Consider the following 17,698-nt stretch of genomic DNA (forward strand, 5'->3'; position numbering starts at 1 on the left):
TGACAAACTGATTTAGCTCAACAACTACACAGTGGACTGAATTTGAATTTTGGTATTAATGCTCCGAAAGGGACAAATCAAAAAATTTCCCTAAATTTTGTTTGCTGCAATCCAATGGTCAGAATTATTAACATTACTGTCATTATTACCAATGTCTTAATAGAAAAAAATATTTTAAATTAAATTCAGTTTTATTTCTATAGGATCATATCATAACAGCAGTCGCCTCAACATGCTTTATACTGTAACACAATAATTTTTCATTTGATTAAATGCGGCCATGCTAGTACAACAAACAACTGCAATGCTATTATGGGGGTATGCTATGTTTCATCCATTTTCATTTTACTTCATTATTTTTTAGATGTGCTGAATTTATTGAGCTAAAAAATAATTCAAAAAGCAGACGCTGTTGTTTTTTTTTCTCATATTATTACTGGAATCGTAACCCTAAAACTCAATTTTAGAGCCTCGATCACTTGAGGAATTTGGATGCTGGATGATTCCTAAATGGTTTGTGTCAGTAAGCATACACCCCTGTATGTTTCCAGCATGTTTGAAATGTTTCCAAGTATTAAGACCATCACGGCTGGGTAGCTGAATGTTATCCAAGGTCAATAACTTTCAATGATAATCCTCTGTCAAATATGTATTTTGGCCAGAGGAGAGCAGTTCACTCTTCATGAGTTGGCAGGCTGCAGCTGCTATGTGAAACTCTCAGTACGGCCAATTTTTCAGGTAGTGGACCCTGAAATCACACAAAAAACAAACAGTTATGCAAACACAAGGGTGGAGTTTATTCTGCGTACTTGTTCTTCAAGTCTTGGACTCACAATACAAAACTTTAAACTGAAAGTAATTTGTTCTTTCAACAATAGTTATTCTAAAATGCAACAAATGCCTTTTGAAAGACAAGGTTGCAAAAGTAAAGACAGTCATCTTCTGTAATAATGATTAAAAATAAGATGAAGATATTTAAATAATAGCTTGAACATGCACAGAATTTGGAAATGCACTCGGGCAGTGGGAAGAATACTTTGTCCTCAGTCGAATGGATGTTAAGGAACGTGCTGCACCTCACACACAATAGGCTTAACAAAAAACAACATTCCCATCAAAGAGCTATTGTTACTTGAGTTTTAAAAAAGCAAGAAAAATTCTGACGTCCCATTTACTTCTGGTTTTTAGTTCTTAAAGGCGTGAATAACAGAAAACCATCCAAACCAGCTGTTCAGTGTCATTTAACAGTATTTTAACTGGGAAATCAATAAATGCAGTCATACAGTATTCCTAGGTTTGGGTGTAGTGAGCTGCATGTAATCACAGGAACCCAGAATGTCATTAGCTGGTGCCACTGGCTCTCACCTGCATATGTAAAACACTGTCAGCGTCATTTACAGTAAGTAGTCCGAGTCCTGAGGGCGTTTTATCGGGTTATCTTATCTAATTATTATCTTTCAGCAGTCACTTTACTTAACCTGACACTTCTGCGCAGAATAGTGTGTAATCTGTTTCTAACCACTCATAGCATTGCCGGGGACCACGTTAGGCCGTGTAGAACTTGATTAAATTTGTGAGTTCTGTTTCTTTAGTAAAATTTATCTTATTCCTTTGGCCATTTATTTCAGGGAATTAACTGCAATGTACTCATCTTTCACTGCCTCACTATTTTTATATTCAAAGTATTCAAAAGGTATGTGGACAATTTTTTTATGCAAGGAACGCTACTGTCTATAGCACTGTCTTAGTCTACCTAAGACCTGTATCACACAGGTTTGTGGCATTTACTATAAATGGGCTCTTTTCACTCATTTCATAATGTCAGAGCTCATCATGTGAAGGTCATGTTGCATTTCTGGAGTAGTTTGCACTTCATGTGCTCATGTGGTGATGCTGCTCGGGAGGACCGTGCAGTGTCAAGTAGTTTTAAATGAATCCTCGACCAACTAAAAGAATATGCTATTTTTTTTTTTGTCCCGTTTGGATCTTTAGCCATCAGAATTGTTGTCTTAAGGCCAAGAAAGATGCCAAGCAGATTTACTTTATCAAGTGGATCATCGTGGCCTTGGGTCCATTTGATTGACCTTTATTATAATTATGTATTTATTTTATTTTATTTTCAGTTGCTACAGACGGGACAGACATGACTGGGGGATAGGACAGGGAGAAAGAATGAAAGAAAGAGAGGGAGAGAAAGAAAGAAAAACAGAGGGGAGAAGAGATGGTGAGAAAGGGGGGAAGGAAGAAAGAAAAACAAACAAAACACCTGGATCACCTGAATGGAGAAAAAAAAACAGAAGAGAAAACAAACAAACAAGAGCAACATAATAAATACAGCACCATCACAATAAACTAGCTAGCAGTAGATAACAGTAGATACTAAATGATATTGTGCAGCACGCAAGATAGACAGCGCACAATGTGCTTTGAGGCAGCAGCCAAGAAAGCTGTAGTCCGCGTCTGTGAACACCCGTGTGTACACCTGTGTGCACACCTGTGTGGATCAGCACGCTTGTATTCCAAAGGTTTCTCCATGTAACGATCTGCTAGGGAGTGTGGGGAGCCACAGCCCCGTCCCCCAGGGCATGAAGCAGGTATGGAGGAGATCCAGGCCCCAGAGTACAAGGACCCGAGGAGAACCACCAAAGGGGGGGAACCGTGCCACCCTCCTGGGAAGAGCTGAGTAGAGCCCCAAACGAGAGGTCACCCAGCAGCCACGGAGCAGAGGCCAGAGGGGTTTGCAGTGGCGGCAGCCAGCTGTGCCAGAGAGGACCGAGCTTCAGGCCCAGAGGCCTGAGGGCACCCCACCCCCTGGAAGGGGCCCAGCCGGGCCACAGGCGCCAGGCCCCGCCAATCGGCCACCAAGAGTGATCCAGTACATACATGAGCGCCCAGCCCCAGTCGACAAGAACCACCAACACACCAACGCCTGTGGGCATCAGCCACCGGCAGGGAGTGTGGTGAGGGGAGATAGGCCTCCGTACTTTAGAGGGCCTGAGATGTACCCAGAGAGGTTGAGTCTAAGACCCAACCTGACATATAGACACAGACGAACAGGCACACGCGGACACAGACGTGCATTCCCACCCCATATACACAACCAAATACTCGGCACTCACCCAACGTGTAGACAGACACAAATAGATGCTGCCCAGACAGTCACACTCCCCAAACATGCTCTATATCCCAGGTCCAGGTACCCCCGCCCCCAGAGGGGCAAGCTGCACCTAGACCCAGAAGATTTAACCCTTCTCTCTGGGGTGGAGGCAAGCGGACCACTTCCTTATCTGCAGTAGCAGGGGGCCCCGCATCCCAGACCCCAGTCTGACGGCCAACACCTCCTCCCAGCCCCTGAGCCCTGACGGCTAACAGAACCGGGGTGAGTGAAGACCCCAAACCTCCCGCCGCCCGCTCATATATAGTGTTGCTGTGTGCTGTTCTAAAGTGCATTTAAAACTCAGGAGAGCATGGTTCCTGCTTCCTGCCAGAGAGCAGCATGGCTCCTCCCGAAAACCCTTAGTGTCTAAATGCATTTAAAATTGAGGGTAGGGCACCAGCGCCAGAGGTGGGTTGGAGTACACCGACCATCCTCTGGATTGGATGCTGTAAAACGTGCCCACCCCCAAGGCCCTATATGTATGTGTTATGTGAGAGTGTGAGTAATAGATGTCTAGGTTGCAGAATAAAATTGAGGCACAGGCGGCCAGAAGGGGACAGAGGGGGAGTGCCTCCCCTGCACCCTGGTGACATACCTGCACCCGAAGCCCTGCGTGTGTGGGTGGGTGTGGTAGAGCGGGAAGAGGGAGGTAGCTGAGGATGGGGAGGAAAGAAAGGGAGGGGCAAACGGCCCGCTGACCCCAGTAGGCACCTCCACACTCTGGAACCCACCAGGGCAAGGGGGCCCAGGCCCATCCGGACCGGGGCCCGCAGCAGCAGCAGCAGCACCGCCCAGCCCCACAGAGTCCGGGGCAGCCCACCCGACTCCACCGCAGAGAAAACTGCACCCACCCCATCATCCAATCATCTCCCAAACTACATAAGACAATAGATGCCCAGGTTGAGTTCATTCTCCACCTCTCCTAAATCTCTCCCCCCACCTGCAGAGTGAGCTCCTGTAGTGAGGAGACCACCTGCAAAGATATAACAACCTCCCCACCAGTTAGAGAGCCCCCTAGTTAGGTCGATGCACCAGAGGTCCCCTGCACTGGGGCTGAGTCCCCCTGCACCCACCCGCCCACAGCCCCGGCGACACAACAACCAGGACCCAAGCCCCAAGGCCCAGCCAGCACCCCAGACCAGGGGCGGAGCACCCCCAGACCCCCAAGCCTCCACGCCCGTCCCGGACCCACCCAGGGGCAGCCAGGCTACCAGGCCAGTAACCGACGTCCACCAGCACAGACCCTCCCCCATCTCAGAATATGCTATTTATGCTCAAACTACCCTTAATCATATATTTTGAAATACTTCAGAATATATTAAGTGTAAATCATTTTAGGTTAAATATCCACATGTTGGGCTGCAAATGCGCATGAGTTTCCACATTTACCGCTCAGTGTGTGAGCAATTTAAATGGTACGGATACAATAGCACGCGCAATACACAAGGGCTTATGTGTCCTTGATTCAGATCTAATTGGAAAAATGGAGTGGAAAAGGCCCTGCAGGCTGCTAATATTTAAACAAATGTTGGTGTAGTGGCAGGTCATTTAGCTGCAAAGAAACTAGAATGAGTCACTAGGGATTAGACTGATAGCAATTTCAGGTATGTGTACACGTCGTACCGTTTGCACACACACAAAAAAATGCAAGAAATACAAAGTTGGTCATATGGCATATGTCAGCTGTAAGTGCTGCAGTTGACATATGGTGACACTGGTGCAGATATGTGGATTATTCAGATGTCATGGCCAGGAGCTTATTTAAACATTACTTTTATACATGAAGAGCTTAAATATGACTCTTGTGATGCACTCAGGAAAGAATGATTCCAATATGTGGGGCATGATGGTCATTTTATTGTTAATCTTGTAAAATGAAACAACCGTATTCTAACGTATAGTAGATATAATATTTTTAAGAGTTTACATGATTTTTGAATTTGTTGTTTTCTTAATAATTCATAGCTAAACCCTGCTTGGCTACATGAGAACATATTCATCATGCCTTGTGGGTTGTCATATTATCAAAGTAGAAACTATCATTAGAACAACACGTGCCCACCATGTAAGGTTACGACTGCTATCATTAACAATGCAAAGAAATGTCAGCCACCCAGAATACCAACCAGAAGAAGAGGCCCTCCGATGGTTTATTAGCAAGCACGACACGTAAAATGTCTGCAGTGTTTGTTTGCAAAGAAGAGTGGAGGAATATTTGACATTTGTGCTTGGAGCGACGTGTTATAATCTTCCCAACATTTACGCCTATGCACTCAGGAACATGGGATCCTATTAGCTCGGCTTCAGTGAGACTCCCCAGCTAATTCTGCTTTTTTTTTCTCTCTCTCTGTTTTTCTCTTTGTTGGCTGAGTTAGTACTCCAGAGATCAGGTGCTCACATGGAAGAAAGGCACTTAGACAGATGACAAAGAAACAATAATATAATTGCTTTGAATGTTAAATCTGAATTGCAAAATTTCACTCGTGAATTTCGATGTTCTTTGTGTTAACACTGATTTTTAAGCAACCTGAATCAATAACAGGCCGCTGCATGGGCATGAAGTGCTCAGTAATTACAGAATGTTTGTGAAATGCAAGAATTGATGTTACAAGGTAATTAATGTAAAGGTTTATTATAAAATGACATAACGTTACATAATGTACGGCGCATATACTAACTCTGTGACAATTATACTGATTAAAAAAAGGTCGTTACAGTAAAATGTTGGCACACACTATTCAGATAATTCAAAAGGAATAAAGGCTCCGTAACACAATATTCAATTATAGGCCCATAGGCCAGCTGCCTCAGTGGACAAATAAATTGTTTCAGTGAGAAACTAATGTGTCTGGGAATAATGGTGGGTGCCCAGGATGATAATGTATACTAGTGTCTGTGTCTAAAACTTATGAATATTTTGTTACAGTATGCAATCAGAAACTTTACATTAATCATTCATAGTCCTTGTGGCCCATTATTTCTGCTATTAAATTATTAATGCCTTGAGCTGACTTTCTTCACATAATCAAGTACCTATTGTTGGCTGCTATACATTGCTCCTGTATATGCAGACAGGGCCATAAAATAAGCCACTGAATTACCATAGATACAACAGGCATACTTCGATAGATGTTCTCATCCCTTTGTTTGGTTTACGCTGCGGGAAAGAAGATGGTAAATATCATGTGGTGACCCAGCTTTGTGTCTTTTCTATCCCCTTTTCTCTCCCATCTCCCAAAACATCCATAAATATAGAGTTTTTCTTGGAACTGCTGGACAATTCTGAGAAGTCACTCAACAGTATGTTCACACGGACATACGGGAAGCTGTATATGCAGAACTCTGAAGTATTCCAGGACCTGTTCACTGAGCTAAAGCGCTACTACACGGGGGGCAACGTCAACTTGGAAGAGATGCTAAATGACTTCTGGTCCAGGCTGCTGGAACGCATGTTCCAGTTACTTAACTCCCAGTACCACTTTACAGATGACTACCTGGAGTGCGTCAGTAAATACACAGATCAGCTAAAGCCTTTTGGAGACATTCCCAGAAAACTTAAGGCCCAGGTCACCAGAGCATTCATCGCTGCAAGGACGTTCGTCCAGGGGTTAATGGTGGGCCGGGAAGTTGCCAACAGGGTCGCTAAGGTGAGTTTAATTTTTTTTCTCATGGCTGCTTTGAGTGTGATGTTGCTTTGTGACTGTTTAGCACTGCTGGCTTTAGCTTTAATGCAATAAACATTAGAACATATCCTTTAACATGACAACTTTCTGTGGATATGTTTGATCCCCAGGTCGTTGCATGAGATTTAAATGCTTTGCAGCTATTTAAGACATAGGCATAGACTTTATTTAATCCCACACTGGGGAAATCCACTTGTTACAGCAGCACAGGGGACACAAGGAAAAAGGGGATTATACATATATTAGAAAAACAATAAAAAACAGAAAAAAAAGTGTACAAAAAAAGCCAAAATACATGTACAGATGGTTACTATGGTTTTGTCATTATGCATCTTAAACAATTGCAAATGAATAAAAGCTCATGCACAGACCGGATGTGGAGGGCAGTTTGAGACATTTTTCATAGATATATGTGGTGATGCAGACGGTTTGATATGCATTCCTTATTTTACTCCTTCACAAAGAGCAAAGCTTTGCAAAAAGGGAAAAGATTAAAGCACAGGTCAGCTGAGATTTCATGTTGGAATTGTGTTTGCATTGTTCGTCTTTGCAGTTTGTATTTTGTCATGTTTTTTTTTTGTTTGTTTGTTTGTTTTTCAGTGTGCATAAGTAAAAATTTGCTTCATTTCAATGTGACAGTTTATTTAAAACTAATTAGTGTTTCGTCTGAAATCTTAGTAGATTGGATTGTAAAATAAGTATATTTAAGACTGTTATCAAATCCTGAAGATTTCAAATGTTTTTTTTCAAAGGCTTAGAGGATACGTTTTCTAATTCCACGGTTAACACAGAAAGTTATGCAACAGTTTTTAGTGGACATCAAAACTATGAGATATGATATAACCGCAGCTGTTTGCAGATGGCACGATTCAAACACCGGTATTAATGATCCGACTTGAGTTATTTACATTTGGGTTCCATCATTCAGTTTAAAGGAGAGTGGGCTTCTGAAAACTGTGGAAATAGATGTGGAAGGTGGGGGCTGAGAGAGCTTAATTAAACAGTTTCATTTTGAAGCCAGTTTCTTCTAGTTATAGTCATCATCAGCTTTTGATTCTGTTGGTTTACAATTTATAAAACACAAAAAAACGCATTCTGGATGATTTGTGAGCATGAGATTAAAAGGCACGCTCTAAAGAAAATACTTTTTATATACTCTAAACACGTAACACCTTTAAGGCTTACTGAAACAGATTTGTCCTTAAAATAGAAACTAAATTTTTAGTTTCTGCTATTTTGCAGAGGCCTTAAAAGATTTAATTAAATGACTGAGAAATCATAACAATAATTTTAGTCTGGAAAGTGCTCGCCCTTCCAAAAGTAATATTCTTCACCTGCTTTTAGACATAAATCATATCAAACTAGATGCTCATAAGTTCAAACATTAAGTTTTAAAAATGTCTTCAGAGTTCAGCAGCGATCCGATTCGTTGCAGTTTCCTTTTTAGCTTAAAGCTCGCCGTGCCTTTCAATTCGACAAGGGAGAGAAACTGTAAGAAGAGCAAAGAAGAAGAAATTGGATGCAAGAGTGGCAGGGCAAAAAAAAGAAATGATCTGTGCAGTTCACTTTTATGTTGGAGGCTTAACTCCCTGTGTAAAGTTGAGACAGATCATAGAGTGTGAACACAAGTGAATGCATTAAATTTATATTAGAACTTTGGTCTGTGACTGCATAAAAAGTAATGTTTAGACAAAAGCCTACACAGTCAACCTTCACCTATGGTAATATTTCACCTAAGTTATCTGTTTCACTGTGAAGAGCAATTTTTAGGGTATTTAGTTGCATCTTTTTCATAACTTGGATGACACTCAGATCTACTGCTGCAAAAAATGACAGGGAAATTGGTGCACTAATGTTTCTTAAGTACAGTGAATACTCGAAATGCTGATGCTTTTCAGAAATACAATGTGAACAGCAAGCTAGAATACAGTAGGGTATTTTTCTTTGGCAGTTAAGCTAAGCTGGAGTTTGACTTTCTTTGCATAAGTGAAATCATGTTGCTTCAAGTCCCACAACATCATTTCAGTCATCTCACAAAAACTAGGACTAATATATTGTAAGGTTTATTCAAATCCTTACTTTAGATAATTACAGCACAGTACTGTAATGTTCTTTAAAATAATTTTAAAAAGTGTTGTAGTCGATGCACTGCAGAGTTTCATGCTGACAAATAGAGCTGCCAGCAGTTCACTGTAATTCAGCAGGAAGCTTTGTTACAGTGTACACCGTATTACGACTTATAAGAAGTCACATCATACTTAATCACAAGAAATGGTTACATTGAAACTCACTGTCTAATTTCTTCATATTTTTTCATTAGATCAGAAACCAAATCATCCCTTAATTTATATTTTATCTTTGAACTTCTACCATCAGTGTGATGTATAATCAGTTTCCCCCAGTGCCCCACCCTATACTTGCACTATTTCACAGGATTGTGAATTTTCCACCTCAGTATTATGTACATATTAAAGTGCTATGTCATATTCTGCTGCCGTGTATAATCCCTAAAGAGCTGGTCATTTTTAATGCTCATAATGTCTTTTAGCTTACTACTGAGCTAGTCACCATTCCCTTAGTGGCATAGCCATTTCAGAGGAAGAGTTAAAATGAGCACATCTATACATCTGTCCTAGGCCCAAATGGCACCGCCACTCTGGATCAAATCCCATATTCCCTTCTTCCTCATCAATTATGAAGCGGAGCCTGGAAACACTGTGGCATTGCTGAAGGCTGTCAGGCCGGTGAACAACCGAAGAAGTCGAGGTGAAAAGTTGTTTGACATGACAAATCACCTTGACCTGAGATTCACCCTCAGTGCCATGCTGTTTTCAGTGGCACTGCACACATGCATCTCCTTACCGCACACTGTTAGAGTAAATAGCAATGTAAAACTTCTTGGGTTTAAGCACACTATTGCATCCCGTTCAATTGTAGATCCACAAGGATCTGAGACTTTTTATATGCTTTATGGCAGAATGCAGTTTTGTTTTTTGAGTTACTACTGCAATTACTACAGCTTCATAAATCAGTGTTTGGTCATTTGGCAGTGTGTTTTATTAGCAGACCATTTGCGAACAAATAGTGTTGAAAAATACCTCAGAGCTAGACTGCAGTGACAAACACACCATCTGTCACGAAGGTAGAATTCTGTGCTCTGATTCTGCTGTAAGTTTACTTAAAATTATTCTGAGGAGAAGCAAAAGTCAGCATTACTTTACAGTAAATACTTTTTTTACAGAATAAATGATAAATTGGTGCATATGTACGTATAAAGATAGTTTAGTGAAATGATAATTTATAAACTTTTTATTGTCCCTGATGGATTGGCAGCATCGAGATTGTGCTCGATTTCATCATAGCTTGTCCAGTTGACAAAAGAGTCTCACTACAAACTCTATTTACAGGCAGTCTTAGACGATAGAGTCTTTTCACTTGCCATTGATTTTTTTTTCTTTTTTTTTCACACATGTGCTTTACAGGTTGCTAGTGAAAGATCATTAGACCAACAGGTTTGTCAGGGACATTGCAAACAAATGGCGAAATAAATCGTCTGTTGCTACAGGTTTTGAGTCTCATTTATATGTAAAGTGCCGCACGCTGCAAATGATGCTTAGTGGGTAACTCTAACAACACTGGGGCTTAAATTCAAATATACAAACTGATCATTAAATGTTTAAAACTCGAGGTTGTAGAATGGAAAAACACGCTTTGTCCATGTGATGCCTGCCTTCAACCAGCTGTCTGTTTAATTTTCCATGTTACTTTGCATCTGGATTATGCTCCAATACGATGAGCCGTAAATATTTACAGCTAACACACAGTGCTGTATGGTGTAAAGTCAGAGCAGGAGAGATATCACGCCATAAAATGAGATTGCACTAGACTTGCACTGAACAGTTTCCTGGACCTCGATCCTGGATTAAGAGCAGAATCCCTTTGGATTACAGTTTATGATGACCATTAGGAGTTTTATCCTTGCGGTACTTAAAACACAGTCCAACTACATTAAGACCTACTCAAAGAAGATTGTAGGGATTTGGAATTTTTGAACGGTTTAAAGTTCAGGCATTTAAAGCACTTATCACTCACTCTGCATACGCATGGGAAGCCGGCCTAGTCCGTGGTGCACTTTTGCTCACGATGATGGAAGGAAGTAGGGTATTTTGTAGAGAGGGATTTGTTTTCCCTGATGGCTTATGCTGCCACGGTGATCTCATTATACACTCATTTCCGACCACGAACTGTCAGATAATTTCACATTAAGCTCCGAGGCAGTTTCTAATCTTTACACAACATTTACCTTAGATTAATCCTCTGCCAGATTTCTTTGCTGACACGTGAGAAATATCATCATCAGTTCCATGTGCTTTCCATACGTGCTCATGTTTTGTTTGTCTGCTTTTTGAACTCGCTGCCCTACATTACTTTTAACGAATGCATTCAACATTCAGCAAAAAAAGACAGAAACACAAGCACATATTCACTGCTGACACACGACCTGTGTGTCAGCAGTGAATATGTGCTTGTTTGAATTTAAACAGTCCTACTAATCAGATAGCATTTTCATTCACTTACAGAAAATGATGCCAGTCATTTTACATGTTTTCACTTTTGTTGTTTTCATCACAGTTAGCACATTCATTTAGCTGTTGTGCAAATCACTGCCGTGTCTAAAATATGCACCAGCTGTGCTTCTATACATACTAGTGGTCAGCAAAGTTGTGTTAACAGAGTTAGTTCTAAGAAAAAAAGGTCAAGTACAGTACTGTCATTTAATCTGCACACAGACAAACGGATATGTTTCTTTTTATAATGTGCTACATTATAAAGCCCTGAGATTTGTTTTTCTTTTCTGTCTGATGCCTGTATGATGTGTGTGATATATAATGGCAAAACAGGCCACTTTTAGAACTAAACCATTTTCACACCATGAATACTAACTTTTGAGTATAAACTTAATGTCTACTTTATTAGTTAAGCCTTACTTGGAGAAATGCCTTAATTCTTCATGTCATAGGTTCAACACAATGCTGGAAACATTCATCAGTGATTTTGGTCCATGTCATACTGACATGATAGCATAACACAGTTCTTGCAGATTGGTCGGCTGCACAGCTATGATGCAAATTTCCTGGTCCACCACATCCCAAAGGTGCTCTATTGGATTGAGATCTGGTGACTGCCGAGGTCATTTGAGCACAGTGAACTCATTGGGTTATGTTCAAGAAACCAGTTTGAGGCGATTTGAGCTTTGTGACGTGGTGTGTTATCCTGCTGGAAGCAGCCATCAGAAGGTAGTACACTACAATCATAAAGGAATGGATACGGTCACCAAGAATATGCACGTAGGCTATGTTGTTTGAATGAAATTTGGTACTAACGAGGACAAAGTGCTCCAAGAAAATATCCCACACGCCATCACACCACTACTGCCACCAACACCACTGCCCTAAACTGTTGATACAAAGTATTATGATCCTAAGCTATCATGTTTTTTAATCCAAATTCTGACCCTACCAGCAAGATGTCACAGGACAAAATGAGACTCATCAGTGCAGACCAATTTTTATGATCCAATTTTGGTCCATGTGAATTGCAGGCTCAACGTCCAATTCTCAGCTAACAAGCATGACTGCTGTGGTCTTCTGCTGCCCATCTGCTTCAGCATGTAACATGTTGTGCATTCAGACATGCTTTTCTGCATACCCTCATTTTAATGAGCGGTTATTTTAGTTACTTTTGCCTTCCTATCAGCTCAAAGCAGTGTGGCCATTTTCTTCTAACCTCTGACATCAGCAAAGCATTTTCTTCCAGGTAACTGCCGTTCATTAGATTGTCTCTTTTTGGACCAGCCTCTGTAAACACTAGAGATGGTGGAGGAGATTCACAACTACATCAGCAGTTTCTGAAATACTCAAACCAGCATGTGTGGGACTGCCAACCATCTCACATTCATAGTCACAAAAATCACCTTCTTCTCTTTTCTGATGCTCAGGCCATTTGAGTACAGTGAACATACATGTTCAAGAAACCAGTTTGAGATGATTTGAACATCAGCTGACATCAGAAGATGGCTGCTTCCAGCAGATAGGCGGGATGGGCGTGGTCAGCAACAATACTTAGTTAGGCTTTGGTGTTTAATTGGTCATCTTCATCGTGTCTATTTTCAAACGACTTGCTACCATGTGACTGGCTCATCATGTGAAAAAAGTCGCTGGGTTATCTCTTAGTTAGTAGTCTCTTAGTAGTTTGATGATGTTGTTCTGTATATACGCGTGCTATTGGAGTTTGGACCACTTCAGACATGTTTCATCCAATAGGCTGTAGAAGTATAAATGACTTTAATGCTAGTATAATCATTTTTATATTCATCGGCCAAATAGCAATTTCAGGGCAAGCTAGTTCACATTCGAAAGTATATAAAGAGAATTCATTCACACACATCAAACAAGCTGAAAACAGAAATATAACAATGTTACAAAGTAACTGTTTTGCTGGAACAAAACAGTTACTTTTATTATGTGTATTATATCTAGGACCTCCTGGGAATGTGGTTGGACATTTTTCATTCATTTCTCACATTTGCAGACAAAACAATTAGCCAATTAAGAGAACAAAAACAACTGCCTGATAGAAAACAATAATGACTCCGATTCTTAATTGAAAAGGAAATTGCCATAGAGGAAATAAGTTCATGTAATCACACCTCAAAAGAGATGCACATAATGCGAACTGCAGTATGCTTTGACACTGCAGACAATGCCAGTGGAGCTGGTTGTGTTTTTACAGATTGCGTTAGCAATTAAAGATGTATCACTTCTAGCTGAAGATACAAAATGCCTTAATTTGATTAAGAAAATGTGACTGCGTTCATGTGATTTTGTAGTTCAGCGTCTTTACTTGTAATTAATATGTTGCAAAACCAAACAGTGAACGAGAGCAGTCTGACAGCAGATTCTGCTCAGGGCAGATTAAGTGACCTGCTTCGTGAGCGAGTGTGGTCCGTCCATGTTTCTTAGCCGAGGCCCACACAGATACAGATGCACCAGACGGACTTCCTCTCTCACTCTCTCTCTCTCATGCATGATCCCTCCTCTCTCGCTCTCTGTCTGTCTCCTTCTCTCTTGCTGGCTCACAGCTCACACAGCTTGCCGGGGATAAGGCCTCAGCCACAGTGCTGTGACGGCAGATGGCAACTGGCTCAAAAGGGTTGGCACGTCATCGGGAAATGTGCTGCACCAAAGATGTCCTTTTTAATTAAAAGATTTTGATCTGTAGTGAACTGCAGAATGTTGGGGAAAAAATGAAAGACAGCATGTGGTCTGAAATACAAGAACATTATAAGAACGGATAATAAAGAAATATACTGTATCCTCCTCTCTTCAGTAGTCTGTGCTGTCTTCCATTCAGCATTGAATACTCTGAAGGGCACAGTGAGCCAAGTACAGAGTGGGTGGAAATTTGGAACAAAATACAAAAGGGTGGCAATTTGTCAAAAAAATTTAGAAAAATGATCCATCAAGTTTTAACATGTCCTATAAAATACCTCTTATCCACCTCTCATCAACTTGTGAAAATATGTCATCCGACTGGAGCAGCCCACATCACTCTTATGACAACTTTTTGCACCTTGATTTAAAGTGTATGGCACCATATCTTTATTTAACAAGCACTTAGAGAAGGTTGTCAGCAGCAGTGTTGTGACATTTGTTCAGAGGTTTCTTGACAGCACAGAGACTTGTCTGCCCCTGACATTCAGGCTGGGCTGCAGACCTTTAGAGTCAGCTGGACAGAGGGTGAGTGCTACGCTATAATCCAGGAGGCAACACGACAGATGGATAACAATGTAGTATATGAAGGTTTTGTACTCACTAGAGATGGTGAATCGCTCATGGTACGCCGTGCCTAGTCAATGAGCAGCGTGAGGTTGATTTTTAATGTGTTTTCCCTTGTCGTTGTAAATTAAAGAAACAGACCCAACTGCTGCTCCAGACATGCTACATAACATGGAATATGTCAGGACAGATCAACGGTTGTGCCCACATCTCAACAAAGACAGACACTTGAGCTGACTTGAGTGGGTCACAGGGGTCCCCCAAGTACCACTGTGTTGTTTCATTGAGGCACAGATGCTCACATGTGGATTATTCTGTCTGTTTCAGACATTCATCGATTTGACAGCAGCTGATTTTAGTGCAGCCCCTCTGGAATTGTCTTGGCTCCAGCTTACATTTAACATGCGGAGTGGAGGGAGACTGAAGTTTATGGAGAAGCAGAGAAAGAAGGTGTGATTAGTATGAAGTGCTGAAAACCGGGTTTTATTTTCAATGACAACTTTGGTGCATTTATTTTGCCTGGTCTGTATGTACTAACGTACTATAAACATAAAGTTTACTTTGTTTTTGTTACTTTGTTACCTTTTTTTTTTTTTTTTACCTTAGCTGCCCCGTTAAAATGTAAATCTAAGTAAATGTAAGTCTCTAAATGTATTTCTATTATATTGTATTACCATGTGTTTGTAAATTGGATTTTTTTTTTTAATTAGAGCATAATTATTTGTTACTGACCATGTATGGCATTTGCCGCTGTGACAAATACGATACAATTCTAACATTGTTATACATTACTGCTACATCAACGTCTTATAATTTGACTGGATACGGGAGTATACGGTACATGTAAGATACATAGACACAGGTAATAAATATACATAAAAAATACATACAAAATGTCTACCTACAATTCAGGACATCTGTTGGCACCTCCCACAAGGACCCATATGAGTATTTTCTGCTCTGACACCCTTGTGATTAAGATGTGGCTATGTTTAGAGAAGTAATACTACTTGGTTGGGGTCAGATCACCTTCATGGTTAAATGAACTGCAATACTTTTCAGGAGAGGGCAATTTGGCAAGCCATTACAATGAAGCTTGTTCATCACCAAAATGGTTCCCATGCTCCCCAAAAACCTTTTTTTTGTTATCTCTCAGATTGGATCGTTTCTACAAGGAGTAGCTTGTGCATAAGCGTGACTTTTTTAAATATTCGTTTATTTTAAAGTAGCTTTTCTCACAGTATGTTTAAAATAAAAGTAAGAGTTCGACAAACATAAAAACAATTTGATCAGATTTTCCTTGCAGCGTGAAATTGTTAATTGTCTTCTTACAATTTGCATTTCCTGTGACTTATGGAATTAATATCAGATGTTTATTGCAATATCCCTTAATGTTACCCTTTGGTTAGGAAGAAATAAGTGGTTAAGTTTTTCACGGAGATTTATGCAACCAAGCACATGTTTCTCTTCGTAGCAGATGGTAGTCTTATTTGCACAGTAACAAATCACTCATATTGCCATTGACACTAATGGCTGTGGAATTGAGTGGGGACACTGGGGCAGCAATGCAGTCTTACATCCATGTCCAATCAGTGCGAAGCAACACAACCTGTCACAATAATTATGACAGAACTATTGAGACAATTTTTTGGCAACAGTCTCACCGTCCCACAAGTGTTCCCCTTGATTGGCCTTGGTAGCTTGCAAAGTCATTGTCATTTCTCACAACTTCATTACTTGGTGGCACAAAGCAATTTCCATCGTCTTTGCTTCTCCTACTTTGTTGCCCCTAAAGGGAGCTCACACCGTGTAAGCATGGCAACACCTTGTCGGAGAGACAAGGTGATATCTTCCGAGTGTCTTTCAGAGTTATCCCTTATTTTAATGGTAACGCTTTTATTCGTATTTTAATGATTTACCCATCATTGATGTGTCTTATTGCTGATTGAATTCAGGTGTGTGTAATGTCTCCTGACTGTGGCCCCCTTATGGGGCTGTGCTGTTGCCCATAAGGCTCATTGCATTTATAATCTTGCACTTTAAATTCTTGGTAATGTTTACGCTTACCTCAGGAGCTGACCACATCTTCAAGGAGGCTAATGAGTTGGCTGCTGTTTGTGGCTCATCCCATTCTTATAGTCTATTTACTCACACACTGTCCTTATGTAAATGCACTTACAGAACAAAGTCAATATCACATAATGTAAATATTATAATAGGTTTTGTGTCAATATATGTGAACAAAAAGGTATGCGTTTGCAAGAAAATCTACTTAAAAGTTATGAAAAGGTAAAATATGAACTATGCAGTGTTTTATCTTTAGTCACTTTAAAAAATGTAATAACTAAAGCCTAAAGTACATTATTTTTTAGTATAATAGGCACTCATATTTATCAGTTTGGGACTTTAATTAAGTTTTTTTTTTTCTGCTTAAAGGATCTGAATTTGTCCTCCACGACTCCAAAACACACACAGTGACTTGCGCGCAAGCACATGCTCTCCATGCGGTGTTATCGTTGCACTTAAACATCAGATGAGTAGATTAGTGTTTTAATCTTGCTCTGGATCTGAGTCATCTCACTTCCAAGTTCTCCCCTCATCCTGCTGTGAAATATTTTATCTACTCAACTGTAAATAAGTGCTAACAAGATTATCAGATTACCCTTCATCCAGGGCACCCGGTGACTACTGGGCACAGTAACAGCGATGATGTAAAAAAATCCCACTAAGATAATTGTGTTAGGAGGCATCATTTTAATGCAAATTTTCCAAAGGCTCACAAAGCTTTAGGGCAGCTTAAAGCACTTTTCCCATATGCAGTATTAACTGTATTTCTTCTGTTGCCACAAAAAAGCCACATCGAATATAAAGGACGTAGTTGAAACTGGACTGTGGTTAAAAAAAACATCCCAGTGTTTTCTCTCTTTATGTTGAGAAACTGGGCCAAGTGTAATTGAATTGACAGAAGTTATTCTGACAATTTAAAAAAAAAAGATACATTATTTAATATTTGAATAAAT

General features: G+C 40.4%; 1 protein-coding gene across 2 annotated transcripts in view; it reads left to right on the forward strand.

Moving 5' to 3' along the window:
- gpc6a (glypican 6a) overlaps window positions 1-17,698 on the forward strand; it is a 142,668-nt gene that overhangs the window by 61,949 nt on the left and 63,021 nt on the right. For both annotated transcript variants that reach the window (XM_005932697.3, XM_005932698.3), the window contains exon 3: window positions 6,413-6,804. In XM_005932697.3, coding sequence (XP_005932759.1) covers window positions 6,413-6,804 — 392 coding nt within the window. The remainder of the gene's footprint in view (window positions 1-6,412; window positions 6,805-17,698) is intronic.

The sequence above is a fragment of the Haplochromis burtoni genome, unplaced genomic scaffold (assembly GCF_018398535.1).
Source record: "Haplochromis burtoni strain Fernald_Lab_line unplaced genomic scaffold, NCSU_Asbu1 Contig_161, whole genome shotgun sequence".
Lineage (NCBI taxonomy): Eukaryota > Metazoa > Chordata > Actinopteri > Cichliformes > Cichlidae > Haplochromis > Haplochromis burtoni.